The following is a 25,015-nucleotide window of genomic DNA, read 5'->3' as shown; positions in this document are numbered from 1 at the left end:
TATAGCCATGAACTGTACTTTTATTTTAGTCTCACATGCCAGAAATATTTTCCTTGTCTTCAGAAATAGTCAAGCTATATTGTATGTTTTGGTGTTTTGCTACATGATGTGTAATATTCTCATGTATGAAATAACAATTGGGACCCAGCAGATAGATTACTTCTGCTTGTGTGCTGAATGGAGTTTGGGTTTCTTTTCCTGATTGTTTGACACAATGAAATGGAGTTGGGGGGAGGAAGCCAGTTTGATGTTACACTAAATCTAGCGATACATTGAAAACTTGTGCTTGATTATTGAACATAGGATTGTTTTTATAGTTGGTAAAATAGCTGACTTACTGACTACTTCATGACCGACTACTTCCGTATGTTTTAAAATTCAGAACATCCTAATGATGTTGGGGTTAGAAATATGTTCTCACAAAAGCATTTTCAGATTGTGGGATGTTTGTTCTATTCAGTTTTTACCATTGTGGTTTTTACTGATTTTAAGAACCTTTAAAAAGACACAAAATATGTCTGTATCGACATTGCAGACCAAAAAGGCAGGAAATTTCTATGCAGTTATATTTTTTTGAGCTGTTTTGGAGTTTTCTTTGGGGAACAGCCATGTAAAATACCTAGAGAAAGAACAATTGCATTGAGGTATGTCAGTGATTTATGCCTGGATAGTGGCCTCTGATCTGCCAAACAAGTCTCCTGCAAAGTCTGCATCTGTGAGGCTCCTACTGCCAGATTTCTGTGTTGGTGTGTTTCAGTGCAGTTGAAGTCTAGTCACACTAATAGCTATAATAATTTTCAGGAAAAATAAGTATACTTTTCTGGCATTTCAGGATATGTTCAGCAAAAAATACCTTTGGCTGAATTTAATGCTAAACTAGGTTGGATTCAGCATTTACCTTAATGGAAAATTGGTAGCTAAAATCAACCTACACTTTGGATAATCCATATGCATATATATCACCTAGTGTAAGTCAATTTGACATTCTAACAAATAATTTCATTTCCTGAAACTGCTGTCATTGTGATAAAAAAACCCCACCAACAACAAACCCCACCCTGTCAGCATACTCAGTTTGATGTATTTTTGTCTATATTAGATAAACAGTATTGTCTACAATGTTCTCAGGAATAAAACTGTATTCAGACATATATTGAAATTATTGGTAGAATTTAGGTGGATGTTTATACTTCTGTGGTTTTCATGCACTTGCTTTGACACCAGCTTTCAAACTTGCAAAGAAATAAACCCAAAGCATTCTATGAATTTTTATCAGACTGAAGCTAGTTATTGCTTTTTGAAGTTTAGTTAGTCCAATTTGGGGGGGGGGGGAATATTTTAAACTCATGTTGTCAGTATCAAACTTCCAGATATTATACCATTTTTATGACTATTAGAAGCATTGGTTAATTATTATATGTGGTTTGCCAGGTTACCCGTAAATAAAATAATGTTCTGAGGTCCCTGTAAAGGAGCCAAGTCTGTTATCTGAAACTTTCAGAAATGAACCTAAATAATATTAGAGAGTTGTGAGGGCTAGGGGGGACAGTGTGCCAGTAGTGCTGCTGTGGAGCTCAGGAAATGGCTGGCTTATATTTCTCGGTAGCTGAATGTTGTTGCTTCTTGGTTTCCTGGAATAATTCTTCTCATGTGGAGATAAAAATTAAAGTGATGACAAGAAACATGAAAGCAAAGTGTATGTACTTTTTAACACAATGAATAAATGTCTTCCAAATTTTTTTTAAAATGTCTTGAATATGTTGCATTGCTGAAATAGCTATTGCATTTCCAGGCACTTTTTTTCAGGGTATTTTTCTCTGATTTTCCCTCAAGCCTTGTCCTCAAAACTTCACAGAAATCATTCATTCCTAGAAGACATTGTCTTGTCATTTCTTTCACATTTCAGCAAATGTATATTGTGTTGTAGTTCTTATAAGTATCACTGTTATGTATGAAGGTTGTGGGTGGTCACATTCTTTGTGTGAACATTTTTAAAACCAGCAAGTCCAGAGCAAGGATTCTGATAGATTTCTGTTAGGTCTTTGTTGCCTTTGAGCTTTATTACTTTTTCAGATAAAGGGCAACTCCTCTAAAACTTGGAAATCAATAATAGCATTTTGGTAGGAAAATCAGTCGTTTGGAACTGTTCCTGTGGGAGTAAACAAGTACTTTGTATGAGCATCATGGTTCACAAAACAGCCCCTTTGTTTTGCAACACAGATGAAAGTATCTGAGAAGCTAACAATAATTCTGTTTGGGCTGCATGATATTTGTTCTTTAGGACAGCCTGAAACACTGTGTGAACACAGCAAGCCCTACATATGTGGGTGGGGCAATATATGAAGATACACTTGGCTTGTAACTTTAACGACTACCTGCATAAATGCTACCAAATTTTCAATGAGAGGATTGATACAAAGCTGTCCTGGGGCAAATTGCTTCACCAAGAGCACAGCAGAAAGCCTGAAAGAATAGGGTCTTGGTTCAGCATTTATGATTTCAGAATCACGTTTCTAATCTGAATAATTGCATACAAAAATATGATGTAAATGGAAGTTGTCCTAGTCTGAAATCTTCAGCAATAATTAGAGGAAGTGGATGGTTTTGCAATAAGCTGTTACTTTTTCTGCTTGTAGTTAGACAGATCCTTCATTGCTTTTTGCTCTTTGGGATAAGCATGTGATACAAGTGTGTACATGTTTTGGTTTTTTTAAAAAAGGAAGATAATTTAATTTGTGAGTGGAACTGAATCCCTCTATAACACAGACTATACAACAAAACATATGAGTACTCAACTGTGGGATTTATTTGGTGTGTTTTCCCCATGCTAATGCAATTAAAATCTGATATTAAGAGTTACAGTTCGGCTTGATTTAAAAGTCTTAATATTTCGGACCATCTCCTCTGTGTCCTGGTGTTCTTTTTCCATGTCCTCTGAGTTGTGGTCTTGTGATGACTTTCTCTTGTGGTCTGTTCTTGCGAACTCCTGTCAAACATGACTGTTGGTCCCGTCTTCTCTGTGCTTGGCTTCAAATTTTCCTTACCGCTGACCAATGTAACATAACACTGCTAAATACCTGGCATTCTTAATGGCACTAAATTAATTTTGGGTGAAAAGCACTCATCAGTTTGATTGTAAGGATTAATTTGGTCCACACTGATGAGACCAAGCAGTGACAAATTCAAGTATGAGTGTGTATGGATTGAAAGACTGGGCTCTGGTTTCAGAAGTTCTTCACAGTCCTCCTCATCAAGGGTTTAATCAGTGAAACATACCAATGCTTCTGGTAAAGAAACAATTCTCAGGGGGGTTAACTTTCTCTTTTTTCCCCTCCTCCTCTTCATGTCTTGGTGCTAAAATGCCCTGCATTTGCTTGTGTGTTTCTTTGAAAATGCATACAAGAAAGCGGTGAAAGGGCACATGAAATTCCCAGCTTTTTTTCAGTGAAATGAGAGACCAAGAGTGATTAGCACTGCTGAATATAAAATGTGTACAGAGGGCTCAATGTTATATTGGGACCAGCAGTTACCTGCTATTGCTTCATGTAGCTCTGTGCAGCACTAAGTTTAAGGCTTGTGTATATATAAAGAAGGCACAAGTTAGCTGAATGCTTAGGATCCTGCCACACAAAGGATTTGGAAGTACTGACATGCACTGACACTTCTATTTAACTTTGCCTACTCTAACTGAAGATTGTGAGGCAGACTTTGCTTCTGTGAGTTAGTTGGTGATAGTTTGTATAAGTAAAAAAGTAAACAAAAGACCGCCTAGTCTTTCCAGTAATAATAAATACCTTTATCTCTTGAATTTTCTCACTTCAATCCATTTCCAGTATCTAAACTCCAAGCTCATCTAAGCTGGAATTTTAGTTCTTTTTTATTCCTTAGGAAATTACTGAGATTCTATCATTGTTGTTGATTTAAAGCAGATTATTTCTGTGGGCTATAAATTCTAGATAGATTACAGCGAAAGATAACTGAATTCTCAATTTCCTGGGCCATCAGGTCTCCCACTTGAAGTAGCTGGGAGTTTGATCCTGCACTTTTTGCCTTCTCCAGGCCTCGGTGCCTCTTTCTGTTTGCCTACTAGTATAAACAACAAACTGTAACTATTGGATTTTGGTCTATGTTTCATTCATTAGTAGCTGAATTTGGCTGGTTCTTTAAGGTTTTTCTGCCCAGCTGGCAAAGACCATCATACTCGGTTTCTCTTGTGAGAAGTAAGTCCAAGGGGGCTGGGCAGGAGTTTTATTTATGTTTGGAAGACACTTTCAACGAGTATGTTTGAGGGCTTAACGTAGACTTGAGCACCGATGTCTCTCCCTGCAGTCAGCTCAGATACACTGGTAACGATCATCCCATTAAACTTTTAAAACAGTGCTGCAGGAGTAACATTGATCTGAGCTGTTAATGGTTACAACTAAATGTGTCAGGCTAGAAGGCTTTCTCTGGAATGTATAAGTTCACTTGTTAGATAGATGATAAAAATCTTGCTTTCTGAGGAAAAAACCATGAATTTGAAGTCAGTTAAAATACTACTGCGGTGCAGTGAGGGACAGCTTGAAGCTAATGAGTGTGCTTCAGCTCTGTTTTTCAGCAGTGGGATGGTTATGGTGTTGATTGTATAGTGAGCCCAATGGCAGCTGTTATGAAAACACTGGTTATTATTACTGGTCATTTTTTATCTTACTCATTACAGTTATTCATTACTCTATTTTTACTGTTACTCATCACTGGCAATGAGTAACAGTGATAATTTCTTAGAAGCATAATATGCATTTACTCCTCTGCTGGACTAGTCTTTGGTACAAAATTGAATCCACAGGTATATCAGTGAGCTTCTGAGCTGTGCCATGCTTCAAATTGTCACCTGTGGGGAGCAGCTGAGGGAGCTGGGGCTGTTTAACCTGGAGAAAGGGAGGCTCAAGGGAGACCTTGTTGCTCTCTACAACTACCTGAAAGGAGGTTGTAGCCAGGTTGGGGGTCAGCCTCTTCTCCCGGGCAACCAGTGACAGGAGAAGAGGACACAGTCTTAAGCTGTGCCGGGGAAGGTTTAGGTTGGACATTAGGAGGAATTTCTTCACAGAAGGGGTGATTAGACATTGGAATAAACTGCCAAGGGAGGTGGTGGAGTCACCGTCCCTGGAGGTGTGTAAGGAAAGACTGGATGTGGCACTTGGTGCCATAGTCTAGTTAATGTGTTGGTGCTTGGTCAAAGGTTGGACTTTATCTCAGAAGTCTTTTCCAATCTAATTGATTCTGTGATTCTGTGGTTGTCTTTATGCTTTAGGTCAGATTTAGTGCAGAATTATGTTAATACTGAAACTAGAAAAAGATAAATAATTATTATTAAGATAAATGACACTTTACATCTACTATGCAGTGAAGAAAATAAAGGACTTGGACCCTTGTTTAGATTGTACATTAGATCCTCATTTGAGTGTCATGCCTAGAGAGATGAGGTTGATCTGATTTCTGTTTGAGCAGTACTTGTTCCTGAAAAAGAGACAAACTGCTGGAGCAATGAGAGATCAAATATGAAAAGTCTTGAAAGAAAATAAATGTGTAAGTACTTACTTGATCTGTGTTGTAGTTTCCATTACTTGTGTTGCTCCTCTTTGAAATAATGAGTCATAATTTAAAAGCTTTCTTTTAGTGAGAGATCCATTAGGAGTTTGCTTTATTGCAGATTACCTTTTTTTTTCTTTTTATTTTTTTATACATATGCAAGATGTGCTATGAGGTGGAAGAAAGGGGGAAAGTAAAAATCAGGGCCGCTGTTGCTTGTAGCTTTTCACTGGTTGTGTATTAGTTTTTGTTCTATATTGTATTGGCCTTTTTCGCCACCGGCACGCTTGTAGCAAGTGTGAGTAGAGCCCTCCCCAAATCTTCGTTCGCGAAGCCTAGCCACAATGATTAGTTTTTGTCTTAGGTGTCCATGTGAAAGAAATACAGCAGCCTATGGTCTGCTCCCCTCAGATTTTAAAACCTGAAGAGATTACCTAGCTCAGAATGAACTTGATAACCATAATAGATCTGTTTGGTTTTTTTTAGTCTGTTATAATTTTGTCATGGCTGATCTATTGGTACTCATATTTGAAAGATCGTTGCTAAAGGCAGTTACTCAGATCAGTCTTATCCTGGATGAGTCACCTTGTATTTAAAGAAGACTACAGGTCCCTCTTTTCTCACTGTGGTTTGTCAGGAACTTCAGAAACTGAAGTGCTTTTGCCTTTTAATACTTGACTCACCCTATACTCTTTCAATCTACAGGGTGACATTCCATTTAGAGCTTGTTCTAAGAGCTTTTCTGAGCTCTTTTCTGACCAGTCTTGAACAATCCTGCTTGCCAAATTTTCCATCAATAAATGAAAAAAATTTCATCAGTAATAAGTAGGAACACCTTCTGCCTTGTCCAATAAATCTTTCTGACAGTTTTGTTGCATACTGTAAATGCAAAATAAACCTACATCATAGGAAAAAAAGAGGGATTTTTGATTGATCTGTTCTTGTAGAACTGATGGTAAAGTAATCCTTGTAATTTCTTCAGTTACCTAAAGACAAAACCAAAAGCATAGTGCTTCATGCTAGTTGGCAAATGAAGATTTTATCAGCTATGTATACCTTTTCATTTTGGTTGATGGCATAGTATACATCTCATACAATTAAATGTCACACTTTTTTTTCCAGATTTCTTTTTTCAGATTGAGAAGTATCAAAATTGTAACACCAGGGGAAAGGCACTATCAAATAATTCAACATTTCTAAACATGAGTTTCATGTAAATATAGATGCATCTTTACTTGCTTAGGTTGCACTCGCATCGATTCATTGGCGTGTGATGATGTTCAAAAAACTGCAGTGGCTGATGTGACATTCAGTCTTCCACTGTGCTTGCCTGGCCCCCTGCGTGGCTGTGCCTCGCCTCTGAGCTGGGCGCAGTCCCACCCATGTCTGGACAGTGTGTGTTTTGATGTTTTCTTCTGCACTTAGAAATTGCCTGGTAACATCTTGCATACATAACAGGGACATATTTATTATTAATCAAATGCAGCTCATCCCTGTGTTCTGTGTCTGTGGATCAGCTTTGCATAGGCTTGTAAGCAGTCTGCCTTCTGCATTGTTCTCTGCTCTGGCTGCAAAACCAATAAAAATAAGTAAAACAATTTCCTACGTTCTTGCCTTTCTTCTCACAAATTTGCATGCATGTGCCCTTTTTTTATTGTTACTTTTGAAGCTTCATCAGTGTCCCTGGTGTGCAGACTTATTCTTGTTAAAGGGAGTCTCAGTAAGTGTTAGGGATAAGTTTTTTGCATGGAATATGCTTTGTATGCAGCTTCATGGAACGAAGGTTTGCTTGTTGACCAGATCAGCTCTGTGATTTTTTTTTTTTTTTTTTTTAAATTTTTCTTTTTGGTACATGTCTAGTTTTGTTTCTCGGGGACCCCTGGTGGCCTAGTGGTTAGCATGCAGGACTCTCACCTCTGCGACCCAGGTTCGAATCCCAGCCAGTCCCCCGGGCAGATGGAGCCCGTTAGCCGTGTAAGGCCATCCATCTATGAGAAGGTCACTCTAAACAAACCTACGTCCTGAGGACTTCACTGCCATTGTCCAAGCTTGCTTGGCCCCGGCAGATGAACCTTAGGATTAAAGGGTGGGCTCAGTTCAGCGCAGGCTGTGTCTCACCTAAAAAATCCATTGCGCAGGCTGGAAAGGTAAAAAGACCTTTCCCAAAATCTTCGTTCACGAAGACTGGCCATTATTATTAGTTTTGTTTCTACAAAACTAAATCTTGCATAATAAACAGTGAGCCTTTGTAATTTAGTACTCATAGTTCTCCTATGAGAAATGCTAGCCTTTTTGACCTTGTTAGCAGGGGTTTGTTGTAAAGATCAGCAACTATACCGTAACATTTTTTCTTTCTTTAATTTAGACTTAAAAATAAATAAATCTAGATTATTTTTGCAAACGTGTTGTCATGGGTTGACCTTGGCCGGATTCTAGGCACCCACTAAATTTGCTCTGAGCTGGGAGAGGTCACACAGGCAAAACAGACTCAATGTGGGGTTAATACTAAAATTTATTACTAAAAGGATAAGATCTAAAGAGTGAGAAATAAAATAGTCTTAAACACACTTTCCACCCACCCCTCCTTCCTTCCATGTTCTCCCTCCTCCCCCCACTGCAGTGAAGGGAGACAAGTCCACCCCTTGGGCAACAGGTCTTCCAAATCTGCTGTCCTGTAGGTCACTCTTCCATGGGCTGCAGGGGGACAGCCTGCTCCACCATGGTCCTCACCACGGGTTACGGGGGGGGGCCACAGCTCTGAGTCCTTCCCCTGCTCCGTGGGGTCCCTCCTACGGGTAACAGTTCTTGACGGACCTCTCCAACGTGGTTCCACCCCTCAGGCAGTAGTTCTTCCATATCTACTGTCCCGAGGGTCACTTCTCCATGGGGTGCAGTGGGGGGTCTCTTCACCCCGATGGTCCTTCATAGGGTGAACTGTACCGATGTGGATCCCCCACAGGGCCATGAGTCCTACCCGGGAATAACCTGCTCCGGTGTGGAGCCACAAGTCTCTTGAAGGACTCCGCTCCATCCTGGGCCTTCCACGGGGGTAACAGCCTTCTTCCATACATCCATCTGCTCCAGCATGGGCTTGGCTGCACTGCGATGGGCTACCTCGGCCCGGCCCAGCTCGACTCAGCTGGGCAGGAAGGGAGGGCAGTGCCCACTGGCAGGGGCCACTCTGCCACCCTGGACTAGCCCGCGGGGCACCTTCCCTCCACCCCTCGCAGTTCACCTTGGGGGCTTTGGTGCTGTCAGTGCTGTTCGGCTCCTCAGGCAGGATGGGCTCCAGCACGGGCTGCTCGCAAGGCGGGCCTGGGGGGCTGCGAGGACTCTCTCCATGGGGCCACACGCCCTGGCCCCAGCCCCGACTGCCCCTTTGCAGGGGCTGCCGCTCAGCTCGGCCAGCGCTGCCGAGAGCAGCACGGGCGGCTCGGCCAGGGCACCGCTGCCTGCGCTGGGGTAGGTGCCAAGAGGCCCGGACTGGACTGGGCTGCCACCGCCTCCCCCCCCACGGCGGGGCTGCCCAGGAGCTTTGGTCAGCTCTCCCCTGGCTCGAAAATTCTTCCGCTTGTAAGAACAAACTTGTTCTTAAATATGTTATCACAGAGGTGTTACTGTTGCTCCTAATTGGCTCGGCCTTGGCCAGCAGCAGGAAGTCTCTCCTGTAGCCAACTATCATTGGCTTACTTGGGGGGGGAAACTTCTAGCAGCTTCTTACCAAAGCCACCCTATGTAGGCCCCCGCTACCAAAAACCCAGCCACCTCAACCCACGACACGCGTTTATACAATTGAACCATCTCATTTAGAAACAAGTTACAATAGTAGCTTCAGATGGCTTTGTCCAGTCAAGTGCTAGAAACCCCTGAGGGTGCAGATTCTGCAGCCTGTCATCACCAATCCCAGTAGCTGATAATCCTTACAGTGAAAATCTTTTTTCTTCTATCAAGATGGAAGCTTCTTTGTTTGAATTATGCCACTTTTGTATTATTCCTTCCCATACACCTCAATAAAGATCTTGTCTTCATCTGCTTGGTATTCCTTAAGGTCCCCTTGAACCTTCTCTTCAGCAGGCTGAACACTGGTTCACCAGGATGAAAGAAGTTTGGATTATTCTGAAATCTGCATATACTTTTGATTTGTTTTCAACATCAGTCATTAGAAAACTGATTAAAAAGTGAATACCTTTAAAATAACATTCAACCTCTATTTCATGTCCTACCAGACTAAGTTCAAGGAAATGTTTTGTCCATCGATTCTTCCATTAAAACTATATCTAGGAGCTAGGAGAATGGATTGATAATCCTCATGTCTTGTATCCATAGTATTGTACATGAATTTTTCAGAACACATGAATCACCTGTGCCAGCTCAGCTGGTTGTTGGTTTTGACTTGAATGCTATTGTGTTGTTTATGGCTATTTATTATAACATTCCAGACTAATATAATGAATATTTTGCACCTCTGCTTTTTTGGATATATTGAAGTAATGTAGATCTTACGAAAGCACTGAAATGCTCTTGTATTATGCTCTGTTTGAACTTACTTTTTTTTTTCTGGTTTAGAATTAAACCAAGTTAACAAAAATAACAAAGGTAGTTTCAGTAGTTAAATGAATCCAATTGCATGGTGTATATGGTGCGTCTACCCAATTTAAATGTGACACATAAAGAGCAATAATATTTATGGAGCTCCAGTCTTTTTTGGTGAGCTATCACTTAATACAAATTTTCAGTATTGCAAGACTTTGGAATTCTTGTTTTCTGTAGAAGGTACACTTGTATCTCATGTGCTTTCTTTCCTAAAGTTGATCTTTGTATTAATTATTTTCCTAGAAAATCAAGTTCTTAACATCCTTTACCCAAAAACCTGAAGCAGCAGAGAGACAGTTTTTACAATGAGGAGAAATTATCTTCTAGGTAAGTTAAGTGCCCATGTCTGGTCACAAACTATGATCTTTTCAGTTGAGAAAAACAGCTATGAGTTGTAATCCTGAGCTGCATGTGTTAAGTGGATAAGTTACTGTGGTAGTAGGTGGTTTAGAGACGGTAGACATTGGGACATGCCTTGGTTGAGGGAAAAAAAGGAGTATTTGTGACCTGTACCTGTAATTTTCATGCTGAGCAGTGATGAGACTCCACTCGAATACTCAGTGAAATATGTAATCCTACTTTTTTTTGTATGTTGCAAAAAATGTGAGAATAGAGCTAAATTCTGTGAGTGTTCTAGGAGTGACGTGTACCTAGTTAGATAAAATATGTATATATAGGTATAATATATATAATATGTAATATATGTATATTATATAAGTATAATGTGTTTTGTATATTTATATCTGCATGCCATTTTATAGTGTGGTACCTTTTCAAGTGGCTTGGTATTTCAGGTAGATTTGAAGTGATAGTTCACTACACTAAATATAATATGACTAATTTTCTCTGTGAGACCCCTGGTGGCCTAGTGGTTAGCGTGCAGGACTTTCACTGCTGCGACCACGGGTTCGAATCCCCGGTCTCCTGGCCTGATGGAGGTCGTTAGCCCTGTGTGGCCATCCATCTATGAGAAGGACACTCTAAACAAACCTACGTCCTGAGGACCTCACTGCCATTGTCCAAGCTTGCCTGGCCCCGGCAGATGAACCTTAGGATTAAAGGGTGGGCTCAGTTCAGCGCAGGCTGTGTCTCACCTAAAAAATCCATTGCGCAGGCTGGAAAGGTAAAAGACCTTTCCCCAAATCTTCGTTCACGAAGATGGGCCATTATTTAATTTTCTCTGTGAGTTACTTTTACATAAAAATGCATAGAAAATAGTAAAGGTAACCTTCTGCTGTGCATTTGATGACACCCTGAGTATTGAATTATTTACCAGCGCTTTATATTGCTGTTTACAGTTTGACGGATCATTTTACACTATAATATTGTTACTGCATAGGAAATAATGTGTTCAGCAGTCTTAATGACCTCTGAAAAGGATAACTTTTTTTGAGTTTAAAATATAGTTGACCATATTTTAACCCGAATCTTCCTGACTATTTTTTTTTGTGAAGCCTACAGAGTATTCTCTTTTGTGTTTTGATGCTATATGGGATTTAAATGTAGAAATTCCAAAAATAGTCTGAGAGACATAAGTAAGACATAACTTCTTTTTGGATTTCGATTTTTTGAGGTTTTTTTTTCAGGTTTGGGTGTTTTCTTTTGGTTTTGAGTTTTTTTCCATAAAAAATAGTGTATTAGAGGTTTGTTCAGCGATGAAATTCTGGGATTTTTTTATGCCTTCCTTGGCATTGAGAATACCTAAAGTATTTGAATTAATATGTTAACATTTATATTTGTGAATATAATTAAAAGGAGTTTGTTATGTGTAGGTTGTGGCCATTGCTACACTTAGCTCTAGATAGCAAAGTCACTATGTTTGGGTTGGTCATTACTTTCAGGACTAGAAAACTTCACTTGCAAAACAAGGAGAAGGAAAATCAGAAGTTCAGTGAGAACCCCTCTGATATATTCTGAAGTATATTTAACTTTAGCTGGCATATTACATCAATACCATTGCCTCATATGAAAAACTTAAGTATTACTAAAGATCTCTACGTAAAACTGCTATAATTTATTTTTTATATTGTTTTCCTTTGAAAATTTCATTTTAATAAACCAAGCATAAATATAATATGATATGATTATTGACTTTCTATTAACTTTTTTTTTCTTTTTCTGTTTAGCTGTTCAAACTTCTGATTCATCAGATATTAACGAGGAAGAAAACCTGACTGATTAACACAGCTTCGGTACTTTGTTGGATTTTCCTTTCATTCCACAGTGTTTGAGAGATTTGAGGAAAATTTCAAGGAATGGAGTTAGCTCACAGTTTGTTGCTTAATGAAGAAGTGTATAACCAACTTGGTGGATTTCAAAAAGCAGAGTTCATTTTTGAGTGGTTACAGTATTTGGAAAAACTTTTACCAGTGACTAGCAGAGTAAGTATAATGAGATTTGAGAACAAAATCACATATATAGTTATTTCTTTCTGTCTGTTTGTTATTTTGTTTAAAACCAAAGAGCAATATTCAATTTCATTTGCCTCATCTTTTATTTACAAGCAATGAAAGTGTATTTAGTATTAGCAACAGGTTTCTAAATATTACAAGAATTTGGTCACAGCCCTTCAAGTGACAGAGCCACTTGTCCAATGAAGGGAATTTTAATTATTTTTAACTCATATTATTGCTGCAAGATTTTGCAGTCCCATTGTGAAGAATGTCAGTCATGTTTCCACCTGGCATTGCACAATTATTTGGTAGTTCTCCAGCGAGCAAGGATGTAACATCTTTCTCTTCTTTTTTTTTAAATTTTCTTAATCGAATGATAAAAGATCTGTTTCCAGCCAACTCTCCAATTGTTTAGTTCACTGTTTAGAGTATATTAAGTTGATTATGTAGAGTAAACCAACCAAAATAATGGTATTTAAGTGTTTTTATTTGTGTTGAAAATATATAAATGAAATATGGTGCCAGACTATTTTTTTTAAAAGAGTATTAAAATAATTTATTTAAGACTGGGTGATTGTTTTAAGGGAAGTTCTTTCCTTTCTAATGCTCAGGTTCTTGAAACATGGCTAAAGTTCTTCTTTGCTACTAAAATTACTATATATCTATTAATTGTTTTATTTTAAAGCAGGCAAAGCAAGAAAATGAAACTTTGCTTTAGAAAGATATAAGTATATAAATGCCATAGGAAAATACACTTGCAATGCTACTAGAAATAGCAGCTCTGAAAAACGTGTTTGGTTTTTTTTAAGAAGAATAAAATAGTCACATACTTGAAATGTCTTTTCTTTAAGCATAAAAATGGAGTAAATGTTAATTTGTAATTAAGAATGTCATTATCAGAATGGTAATAATCAAAAGTAAAGATAATTTACATTAATTATCTTTAACTAACTTTTAAATTTAACTGAATTTTAACTGATTACGGATTTTATTTCCAGGCTGATATAAGGGAAAACCAGAAGAAACTGGTTGAACAATTGACTTCTTTATTAAACAATTCACCAGGACCTCCTACCAGACGGCTTCTTGCCAAGAATTTAGCTGTAATTTATAGCACTGGAGACACTTTTTCTGTTTACCAAACAATTGACAAATGCAATGAACTCATTCGGAGTAAAGATGACTCACCAAGTTATCTGCCTACAAAACTGTAAGTATTTTTTTAATCCCAAACTTCAAATTCAGTAATAACAAGAGAGACAGATTGACATGGTGAGCTGCATCTGAATTCACTACCACAAGATACATAATAAAACAAAGATCGTGCTAGTGCTAGATGTTGTATATGTGCATCAGGAACCAAAAGAGTAGAAGAGAATTGGTGATCTCCAGCCAAACAATTGAAAATCAGACTGGGGAGATACCAGTGATGGATAACAGAGTTATGAGGGCATTACTGTTTGAAAAACAAGAAGAAGAGAATAATATTGCTGAGAAGATCAGTGAAACAGACAAGTACAACTCCAGGTACAAAATACAGTTACTGAGTACATTTCTTAATCCAACTGGGAAACTGGACATAGTTAAAAATGTTTGTAACTAAATGCCTGAAGCCTAGCCAACGGAACAGAGAAACATCAACTGTTACTTCAGAATGTGAAACCAAATCTTTATGTGCAGAAATGTTGTAAGTAACCTTCATTCCTAAAACAATGCACATCTTTGACTATAATGAAGAAAATTAAAGGTAAAGGTAGAGATAGTAAAACATCATTGTGCATTAATGATATGGTATTGAAAGCAGAGCAGAATATGTCTTCCTCCTTTACTTTGCATGCTAAGTTTGTTTCTGACAACCCAAGTAAAGATTTCTGAAAATAAATTTTGCAAGGAGTCAGTTGTATTTTCCAATACCATAATTTTTTTTGTTTCCCTCTAGTTCCAGGTGACCTCCTGTGCAGTCTTTTGAGTTAAGAATAAGTTTGCTATAAAGGGTCTAAGTCTTGCAGAATAAATTATGCTATACTACATTCTCAACTGTGATATGCCATTAACATTATAGTTGAGTTGTAGTGTGGGACAGAGCTCTGCAGGTCTTCCTTGCTTCAGCTGCAATATGCCAGAGGGAAGTGGGAGGATGTCAGCATAGCAAGGAGGGATGATGGAGTCCATTGGCAGTAAAGCAGTAATGGCAGATATCCAGAGTCAGAACGCAGAGAAGTAACGGAGGGAGAAAGAGAGTGGTGGCGTTGTTCAGAATGCTCCTGGGTATGTAAGCAGTAGTGAGGAGAGGAAATAAGAGATGGCAAAAAAAGTAACAGTAAAATATGGTTTAATTCAAAAAAGTTTTGGAAAAGGTATTTCTGATACAGCTGACACTGAGGCTGAGGCTACACAAAAATAATTGGAACTACAGAGCTGTTTACTGAGTAAAATCTTTCATTTTCAGTTGCAAATATATTAAATACTTGGTGTTCAGTGTAGAAAAACTGGGGTTTTTTGCCCGATCTTGATTAGTGTTGTCTTTGTTTGCTGTCTGTCCTTATTTAGCATACATGCCCATGCTGTCTCATAGCAACACTTAACCATTAGTGTTCACAATATGTTAATACACCTGGGAACTCCTTTGAATACAGTTCCAGTGAATCATTCTCTTATCTCATAAATTATTACTTTTCTTCTTTGATGGGAATGTTTTAGGCAAGCACTTTAAACATAACCTTAGCTAGGTGCTTATCTGCTATTAAAAGTCAGTGTGATATGAATGCTACACCAAATCAGATAAACAGGTTATGCAGTGTGAATGCAACTTATTAATTAACTTTAAATGATGAAGTTTTTGAAATATTGACAAGGGCTGCTTTTAAACTGTAAGCATTTGCCTGGTCTGCAAACTTTTATAGCTTATCTCAGTGCTATTTTACCACATGTTTAAGTATCTTAGCTCTGGATTTTTGTTGGTGCCTGTCCAAGTACAATTGGTACTACAAAATTTAAGAGAAAACAATTTAGATGTATCTTTCATAGAGAGTTGTGTATCAAGATGGAGGTGTGCTGCTAGGGAGGTAGAAACTGGGGCAGAGAGGCTTTTCCCTGCAAAACTTGTAAAAATTTACAGGCTTCCTTGGAAACTTCTGGTTGTTGCTTACAATTTGACAGTTAAAGTAACTCTGCAATTAGTACAATTTGGACTTAGTGAAGAAACATTTGTGGAAAAAGAAAATAGACAACTATAGCCGTGATGCAATCCTAGAAGGCAGGTACGAGAGCTTCCTCAGTCCTATGCTTTGAACTTTCATAAAAACTTAAATGTTGATGTGCAGAAGTAGCTAGATTCCCATCTTTAGTTGACTAGATGTTACTTATCAGCAAGTATGGCCACTCTGTTGCTAGAAATCACTATTCAATACTGATTGACTCTTTCATGCGACACTGAAGCAGTACATGGCAGTACAGCCAAACTTCTAAGGGTGTTTGCAGGTTATACCACGATCTAATAGAGTAGTTTATTTGGTTGGGGTTTTTTATATGTCTGTTAAATATTCTTTCTTCAGATTATTAAATAGATATTATTTAGTCTTGAAGCTAATTAAAGAAAGTATCTGTGACCATCAGATGCTCAATTTAGTAGTAAGATGGGACAATTGTAATTTTATGCCCAGGCACACCATGAACAAAATTAAAATCCAAACTGTTGGTGTGTACTGAGTTGAATAAAAGCAATAATGAAAAATGCTTTTTTAATGAAAATAGTATTTTGGTATGATAAGAGATAAAGAAGGCTTTGTTTTTCTTATTGTGCTGTGTAATTTATGTGAAACTTGAATGCAGTTGGGGAATAAGCAAAATGTTGTTTGTTGAAGGGGATGCTGAGCAATGTCTGCATATTTAAGTAGGTCAAGCCAAAGAGCTGAAAGCTGATTAAAGAGATAATTTCTTTTTTTCTTGTAGTCATAAAACTAATTGGTTTAATTCATAGATCTATCAATACAAAAGCAAAGTGTTTTCCTTAAGTAATTATTCAAAGGAAAACACTCTTTCATTAGGCAAGTCTTTATTTCTTTATTATTCTTTTTTTGCTCAATATTAGCAATTTTTGCTTTTGCCAGTGGAGAAACCAATGAGCACAGAGTCCAGCTGTCAGATATTTCACCAGGATGAAAAGGACATGGGTTTATAGTTTTATTTCCTTCTTATGTATTGTTATACATAAACGAAACAATTGCAATTACTAGACCATTTGCAGTCTACTATTGACCATCAAGTTGTAAGTAAACCCGTGTGTGACTACTTCTGGCAGCATCTGTTGTAGCACAGTGCCATAGACTGCATGACACAGAGCATGCTTAGTAAAAAATTAGATGAGTTTTAAAGGTGGATATGGAAACCCTATTCCTATTTTAAAATTTATTGTATTTACCTGAATTCATGTATTATGCAAGTTATTTTCCCAACCCTTGTATCTGCATTTCTCGTAGAGGGTATGTGCCACACACAGACCATTTTTTAACCTTTTCATAATCCACTTATGTTTTTGGGATGTTCTGTTTAGTTATTTTGCTGTTTGCCCATTGATTACGTTAGTCTCTTAATCCCTTTCATCTCTTACTGCATCCATTTTCACGCGTCTTTGGATTTGCTTTTGTTTTAGTGCTGCGGTGGTATGCTTGGGCTATTTATACAAAAAATTGGGAAGAATTTTGGGAAACAGTTTTACTGACACCGTTGGGAATGTGCTTAAAGCAATGAAGAATGCAGAGGTATTGGAACAGCATGTTTAAAAAATGATTGGAAAAATAACAGGATGTTTACTGTTGGTAGCTGGACCAATGAGTAAGAGAAAATGCATGATACCAATTTATGAAAAAAAATCATGGAAAGTCAGATAAAAATCAGTGTCTGAATTCCAAAGAAGTAATAAAGAGTTAATGGATACTGACTAAAAAAGGATGAATGGTAGCTTTTCTCAATCTGATTTCATGAAAATTAGAAAATTTAATTGCGTTATTAATGAGAACCTTTTTGCTATAGCTCATACTTTGTTTTGAGTTTTGTTCTTCTATTTAGTATCTTTCAGTGGAACATAGAATTACTATTTTCATTTGCTTATAGAGTTTTAGGGCAAGTTATCTGCTTTAACTTGCTTCAGCATAAATAGATCTCCAAAAGTCTAAAAGACCCAACCACTGTCTGCCTATTTCAGAAATTGGCATTTTGTATTTCCAAGGATCTTAGGGTTACAAAATTTTAACATTTCTCATTTTCATTTTTCAGTCTCAAGGTCGTTATGAAATCATGCTTAGTTTGCAAAATATATTAAATGGTTTAGGAGCTGCTGCTATCCCCTGTCATAGAGATGTTTACAAAGCTGCCCGATCGTGTTTGACAGATCGATCCATGGCAGTCCGCTGTGCTGCTGCAAAGGTAAACCACTCTAAGAACTGTTTTTATTAAGTAACTCCCTAAATAAAATTCTGTTTTAATGGGTGATGAACACAGCAGTAAATACATAGTTTGCTTATCTTTATTTCTTTGATATTACTTTGGCAGCAAAAAAATCAAGTAATTTTAGTATGAGGCTACATGCTTATTTTGTTAGGAAGAACTCTGTGTATTCTGTACCAAATTAAAATTTTTGCTGACTACTTTCCCATGTTGAAACACTTTTATTTCCCTTTTTTTTGTCTAGTGTCTTCTTGAACTTCAGGATGAAGCAGTATTTATGTGGACTACAGACCTGGATAGTGTTGTGACCTTATGTTTTAAATCCTTTGAAGGTTCCAATTATGATGTACGATTAGCGGTTTCAAAACTTTTAGGCACAGTATTGGCTAGAGCTCTAACGTCTAAGCAGACAAGAGGTAAAGTATATACTTTATTTGCTGAGTCCTTACCTGTAAAAATTTGTCAGACGATAAGAAATTCTCAAATTCTATTGAAGCCTGAAGTAAAAATCACAATTAAAGCTTCATCTGGCTGTTCATATCTCTGGTTTGGTCTTTTCTGTAACTTTTTTCTTCTGAAGTGCTATGCTTTTGGTGGGATATATATATGTATATTTATTTATTTATAAAATAATAAACAAGGAAAAGTATTTGGTAAAACTATTTTTCTCTATCATAAGATTGTTATTCTATGGAGAGAAATTAGTAACCTGAGGAATTTAAAGGCAAGATTAATTTAAGCAGTGTAGAAAGAACCAAGATTTGAGGCAGTGTCTCTGTGTCAAACGAAAAAGTTAAGGATACCTTCAAGCTATTTTTCTGCACTAATCAGTGTCACATGGGGACTGTCCAGCAGTACTAATATGATCAGAAGCAGAAATTAGCATGCAGTTTTGTTCACATAACAACCATGTAGCAGTTTTTGCTGACAGACAGTACTTGAGCTAACTGAAGCATCCTAGCACAAAGTTAACATCTCTAATATTTGCTGTCATTCAGACTGGGTGGCTTTAGTCCAGTCTTAGAAGCCCAGAGCTAAGTATCTAACTGTAATCTAAGCAAAATATAACAGGATGCAGAATAAGTGTGATTCAGACTGCTTTTGATGGCATCAGAGAAAACTCTCAGTGCAATAAGCAGCAAATGACAAAATCACATGCCTTTAAGCCCAACTTACTCTTTCAAAATACTTGAGGCTGTATATTTGTGTTGTAGAGTCTGAAGTCTTGATTTATAAAGTATTTTCCTAAGAATCTTTTGGAGAGAATTATTGTGTTACAGAAAACAGCACTTATCTTTTCTCAATAAAGTAAAAAAAAATAATATTCTGACCTCTTTGTAGATTCAGTGGTTTTCTTTAATCTTTGTAAGAAATGTAGTTGTTATTTCTAAAGTACTAAGATAAAGTTATGTAAGAAGCTTATAAATTATTTCGTTGGCTGTTTCAAGGAGTTTTTTCCTTATTGGAGTTATTTTTAGTTAAAAAGAAATTGCAGCTAAGTGAGACAGAAGCTAGGTGGGGACTAGAAGGGGCTGGGGGAGAGGTGGAGGGAGCAAATGAAGGAGTTCATAGTCTTGAAGTTTATGTATTATATCTGATGACATGCTGATATTGAATTGTTTACTTTTTTTTCTGGACATAATTGTCTTGAATCCTCTCATTCTTTTCCCATTTCAATGCTTGCAAGAGAATGAAAACTGCAGTGAAAGTTTTAGGTCACTTAGTTTGTGTAGTGTGCTGTCATCATGCTGTTTGCAGACACATTCCAGTATGTATTTTAAATGAATTTTCTGTAAAGAAATAAAGCAATGGAATAGGAATTGGGGATAAATAATTTTCCTAGCTGTTTTTGTTATTCTCATTCTTTCCAAGAGCTAGCTTAATGCCAAGATGAGTTGCTTTTGTTTGAAAGAGAACCTGTAGTTGTACCCTTATCTGGCTAAGCATGGCAGAAAGGTAATCCGCCCCTTTGAATTTTGGAATAGAGGTTGTCTTTGGTGGTAAGCTGGAATATGTTAGTCAGGACTTCCATGAAACTTTGAGTGGTAGGAGTAGATCACACAGACCTTTCTGCAGAGGGAGCATAGATGGTATATACTGAGGGTGGGTAAATATAAGTATGCATACAATGGCTTAGACTATTTAAAGGTAGCTAACGGAGAAAAACTTGATAAATGTTGTGGTTTGCTGGATCACTGAGTCCTAAAATATCTTAGTTTCTGTTAAGAAGTTAAACCGTATTTGGATTTGATTGTGCTACTGAACTTATGCAAATTATTTTTTCTAAAACAATGAGGGTCGAACCTCTCTACTTCTAAAAGGTAGCAAGATTTTAGAGCTATTCCTCTAAAGATTTACATCTATTCTTAGTGTCCACCAAGCATAACTTCCGCAGAATCTCTTTGGAAGAAGTGATGGAGCTATTGGGAACTGGATTTCTGCGTGGAAGTTGTGGATTTCTACGAGCCAGTGGCGATATGTTGAAAGGGACAAGTTCAGTCAGCAGAGATGTTAGAGTTGGAATCACTCAGGTTTGGTTTACTTTAGTTATGGTTTTCTGAGATTGCTAAACATTTGTATAACTGTTTTGCTGTGCATATATTTCTCCTTTCGTCCTTTTTTGTATCTGTGATGAAATGTATATACTTTAAAATAAGGATTTACATCTTGAGTTATATTAGAAAGAAAAGAAAAAAAAAGATTGCTTATTGTTTACCTGATAGTTTGAAATTTTAAAAGTTAAATGTGTATTACTTGTGAAAGCTTCATGTGATAGGAATTTCAAAGGAGTGATATAATTAAAATCCTTGAATTTTTAATTTAAAACTTAATACCTTATGTCTAAAAATGAAAGGGAGAAGTTACAATAAATCTTTGAACTTGGAATAGCTTCCTTCTGTATAGGGACATTCCAAGTCCAGTTTTGAAAAAATGATTCTGCTTTGAGGAAGTGCATGAAAACTAAGGAAAACGGAATTTAGTGGAAAAACCCCAACATCTGTTTTGCTGTGTTCCAGGATGCTCAAAGGATAGAATCTTGTTAACTGAACAGGAGTGAAATCAGACCATATAGTGCGTGGTGGTAAAAATTGTATAAATTTTTCAGATAATATCAGGTTGGCTTCATCCTGTAAATATTATCTTAAAAGTAAACATTCTAAGACATAGATACTCAAATGTGAAAACTGTGAATCAAGACTATAGGTCATGATGAACATTTACATATCAAACAGCTGTGATTATTTTAGTATTACAGTTCCACAGCTATATGATAATCCACTTTGCCAGTAAGGCAGTTTTTTAGTACATATCAACTTCTGCAGTGCAAAACAAATCTTTAAATTAGCTTCAATTACTGATACAAGCTGCCACACTTTGCACTGAAACAGCTAGAAGGTGCTCACAAGTTGTCGTCTGTACTCAGGTCATGCTGAGTGGAAGCATTAACTTCTGGCAGAGAGACAGAGAAGCTGGGGAACAATAATACCTCGACAGCTATTTGCCTAGAAAATGCATGCCAGACTCCTAGGGTGTTCTGTATACATGGTGGTTTTATTAGTTTTCCAGGAACAGATATTTCAATTCAATGTTTTGACTATTTTTACTGGTTTTTGGAAGTTGTCTCCCTTTTCATGCATTTCTGTGTTAACTGAATAGTACCTGTGCTAGATGGTACACTCTAATTACCAGAACAGTTTAAATAGTGCAATGGTTCTATAAGAAAAACTTGAGAAATTGTGTATTTATCAGTGCTTATAAGTAGAAAACACTTGCAGTTATTAAGTGTATTAATTAGTGAGTTTCAGCTTATTTTGAATTTAAAAATAAGAAAGTCACTAAAGATGATTTCTTACATATAGAAGATTTTATATTTGTTCAAGACACAGTCTTTATCGTGTGAAATTCCTCAGTTTTCAAATCTGTAAAACCAGGATAATGTACTGGTGCATTATGAAGCATAAGTAGTATTTGTCAAGAGCGATTAGCTCTAACAGGATCTAATAGTATCATTTCTCTGTCCAGAGTAGTTCACTTTCTTTTACATGAATAAATTTGTTGTTAATATTAGACATAAGACAAAGTATGTGTGAGGCAAATACAGAAATTGATTGATATGATTAGTAGTAGTGAAGTTTCTTATGAGGAATTTTGTGTGTTCATTTGCATATTCTCTTTTTTTGTATTCCCTTCTCTTGATCTATTCATTAAAAGAATCCAACACATGCACATGGAAAGCAATTGTAGGGGAGCTTATTATGTGGCAAAATAAATGGTCTTGTGGTGATTAGATTTGTAAAGTGATTCCGCATTCTTTCTCTTTGTTGTGATAAACATAGTCTTTTTATGGTTTTTATCTTTTTTATGGTTTGCAAGGCAAACAATTAAAATTCATTGAGTTGAGGAACAGTGATGGAGGCTGCAAATATTCCCTGATTCAAACCCTTTAATAACAAAATTCTCTCCAGGTTATGAGTTATAGTTTTGTAATATTGTACTTCTTAAAATGCATTCATACATTAAATTTGGGTTGCATGTGCAGAATGTTAAATAGCTGGAAGCTGTTGTTAAGTGAGACCAAACACAATGTTTTACATAAAAAGTGCCTGTGCCGGGTAAGCTGCCATTTCTCACACTCTGGAATGAAATTACATGGGCAAGCATCTTGAATTAACTTACAATCAAAGCAGGCTGCAATATTACTGGTACAACTTTGATAGTAATTTAAATTATTTAAACATATATGTAAAAAATTGCAGATACCAGAAGTGAGAACGTATGTGATTTATAGATGCATAAATTTGTAAGTCATCTCAGTTTAGTGTTCTAGTTGTGCAATGTGCAGGTTTAAGAAGATATGTAAGTGGGATAGTTAGCAGGGATTTCCCAGATATTTTGCTCTAAAATATGTTTCTTTTCAAATCTCTTTCAGGCATATGTGGTATTTGTCTCTACATTAGGAGCACAATGGCTTGAAAGGAATTTCTCTGCCTTCCTTTCCCATATTCTAGATCTTGTGTCTCAGTCTCACCCTAAGGCTGTTCAGAGCCCAGTGGATGCTATTGGCTGTCGTCGCTGTGTTTCATTCATCCTTCGAGCTACAGTAGGAGGCCTGCTTGGGGAAAAGGCTCAAATTGCAGCTGCCAAGGAGATTTGTCAGGCCATCTGGAAACTGAAGAAAGTTGTGGGTATGGGTCTAACAGGATTATCCATTTGGGCCTCTGTTTTCCCTTTTTTAAGTGACTGTCCAACTACCTAATCCAGAGACTGCAGAAATAGAATATATAGTGCTGATTTATTACCCCATGATAATGTAAAAGGCTTTTGATGGACTGCTTTGTTTTTAGCTTGGGCTGGTTATTTGTGTGTGTGTGTGCGTGTGTCTGTGTTTCTGTATGTGTGTACCCACACAAGTATAAACGTATTTTTTTAACACTCCTTCCCTGGCAAAAGCAATTTTAACCAACTGCAAATAAAATTAAATAATAAATATATACAGTAATAAAATACAGATAGTATTTTAAAGTAAGTTAAATTGGCAGTTGATGTATGTCTAGCCAGATCCTGCCTTCCTGTTCAGAGCAGTTGACATTACTGAAGGTTAAAAAAAGAAACATTTGTTCCTAATTAAAAAATGAGCATTTCTCCTGGAGAAAACATATCCTCTTGGAGTGGAAAAGAAAGAGAATGCTGGGCATAACCAGTTGTCCCCTGGTGTACAGCTGCATATTTTATCTGAGTTAAATATCTAAATGTTGTATGTCTAAACTGACATACTCATTTGTGTCTCAAAAGATGAACTTTCAAAAATACATCGTATTTTTCCCCTCTCTCTTTATTCCTTGTCTCCACCTTCTCACTTGCTGTCATAAAATTTCATTCTTTTCTTACCTTTCTTTTTTCCTACTATGTACTAAAATCTGGCAAATTATCAAAGCATGTCCTCTTCACGTCACTTTTGGTGGGGCAGAGAATAACATGCTTCTTACTAGCCACTGTTTCCCACCATGTAAAGATAAGCAATTTAGTAGTTTCCACTTTATCTACCCACCTGCACTTAGTAATTGAAACATCTTCTCTTAGCAAAAACCTTTTTCCAAACTGTTTGTTTGATTTTGGTAGTGATTTCATGGTGATTTTCTTGTACCATGTTATCAGATGCTGCAATGAATGACAGTAACTTGGAAACAAGACTTAATACAACAGATGTAACAGGAAGTCAGCATGTGCTTGTGTGTGCACTTCAGGAACTTGGAAGTCTTATCCAAGGCTTAGGAACGACAGCAGCACCATTACTGCAAGACTCCAGTACAGGTACAAGCCCTGAATTATTTTGTCATTCAGAGTACAAAATATATTTATATTCCTTTGCTCACTTTCATCTTCTTTGATTTCTTATTTTTTCTTATTTCTTCTTTGATTTCTTATGGCTATTCTTCTGGCTCAGTCTCCTTACCAGGATCTCTGTAATTCTTCTTCTTAAAAAAAACCAACAAAACAACCAAAAACAAAAAAGGGAGGAGAGAAAGTTAGCTACCTAACATGCTGTAGGAAAGTTTCAGACATTGCCCAAAGAGTTCTGTATCTTCTCCAACCTGTACAAGTATATTTATTAAAAATTAAAAAAAAAATAAAATTTAATTCCATTAAGGGTTGTATTTAGAGTCCAACACTTCATAATGTTTATAATAAATCAGTTTGATTGAGCTGGGTATCTTCATCAACCTTTATTGTTTTCATTTAGCTGCATTTTTTTCTGGATGGGTTCGAGTGGACATCTATTTCTACTGCATGGATTTCTGCTTCCTTGAGAATGCTTACAGATATTTTCTATGCATGTTGATGGATAACTGTGTAATATGTTAGGTTTTCTCCATAATGTTACGTTTCATTCAGGGTAAATTTTTTTGAAAAGTATTGAATTATTAAAATTCGTTAAGAAGTACTTCACAATAAAAAACAATAATACTTTTTCAAGAGAAGTATAGAAATTGGATAATGTTATGTTCACCAGTCCT

General features: G+C 36.9%; 1 protein-coding gene across 8 annotated transcripts in view; it reads left to right on the top strand.

Moving 5' to 3' along the window:
- HEATR5A (HEAT repeat containing 5A) overlaps window positions 1-25,015 on the top strand; it is a 67,436-nt gene that overhangs the window by 1,177 nt on the left and 41,244 nt on the right. For 6 of the 8 annotated variants that reach the window (XM_027709679.1, XM_027670254.1, XM_027670245.1 and 3 more), the window contains exons 2-10: window positions 10,405-10,488; window positions 12,288-12,542; window positions 13,553-13,764; window positions 17,206-17,314; window positions 17,829-17,978; window positions 18,244-18,415; window positions 20,370-20,530; window positions 22,930-23,185; window positions 24,156-24,311. In XM_027709679.1, coding sequence (XP_027565480.1) covers window positions 12,417-12,542; window positions 13,553-13,764; window positions 17,206-17,314; window positions 17,829-17,978; window positions 18,244-18,415; window positions 20,370-20,530; window positions 22,930-23,185; window positions 24,156-24,311 — 1,342 coding nt within the window. In that variant the 5' untranslated portion in view covers window positions 10,405-10,488; window positions 12,288-12,416. Of the gene's footprint in view, window positions 1-5,200; window positions 5,566-10,404; window positions 10,489-12,287; window positions 12,543-13,552; window positions 13,765-17,205; window positions 17,315-17,828; window positions 17,979-18,243; window positions 18,416-20,369; window positions 20,531-22,929; window positions 23,186-24,155; window positions 24,312-25,015 lie in introns of those variants that run through there. The other 2 variants (XM_027709656.1, XM_027670262.1) reach the window with 2 other exon arrangements.

The sequence above is a fragment of the Neopelma chrysocephalum genome, unplaced genomic scaffold (assembly GCF_003984885.1).
Source record: "Neopelma chrysocephalum unplaced genomic scaffold, ASM398488v2 Primary Assembly neopelma1_24, whole genome shotgun sequence".
In the NCBI taxonomy this organism is placed as follows: domain Eukaryota; kingdom Metazoa; phylum Chordata; class Aves; order Passeriformes; family Pipridae; genus Neopelma; species Neopelma chrysocephalum.
Note: the sequence above shows the minus strand (reverse complement) of the source record. Positions and strands in the feature narration are given on the sequence as shown.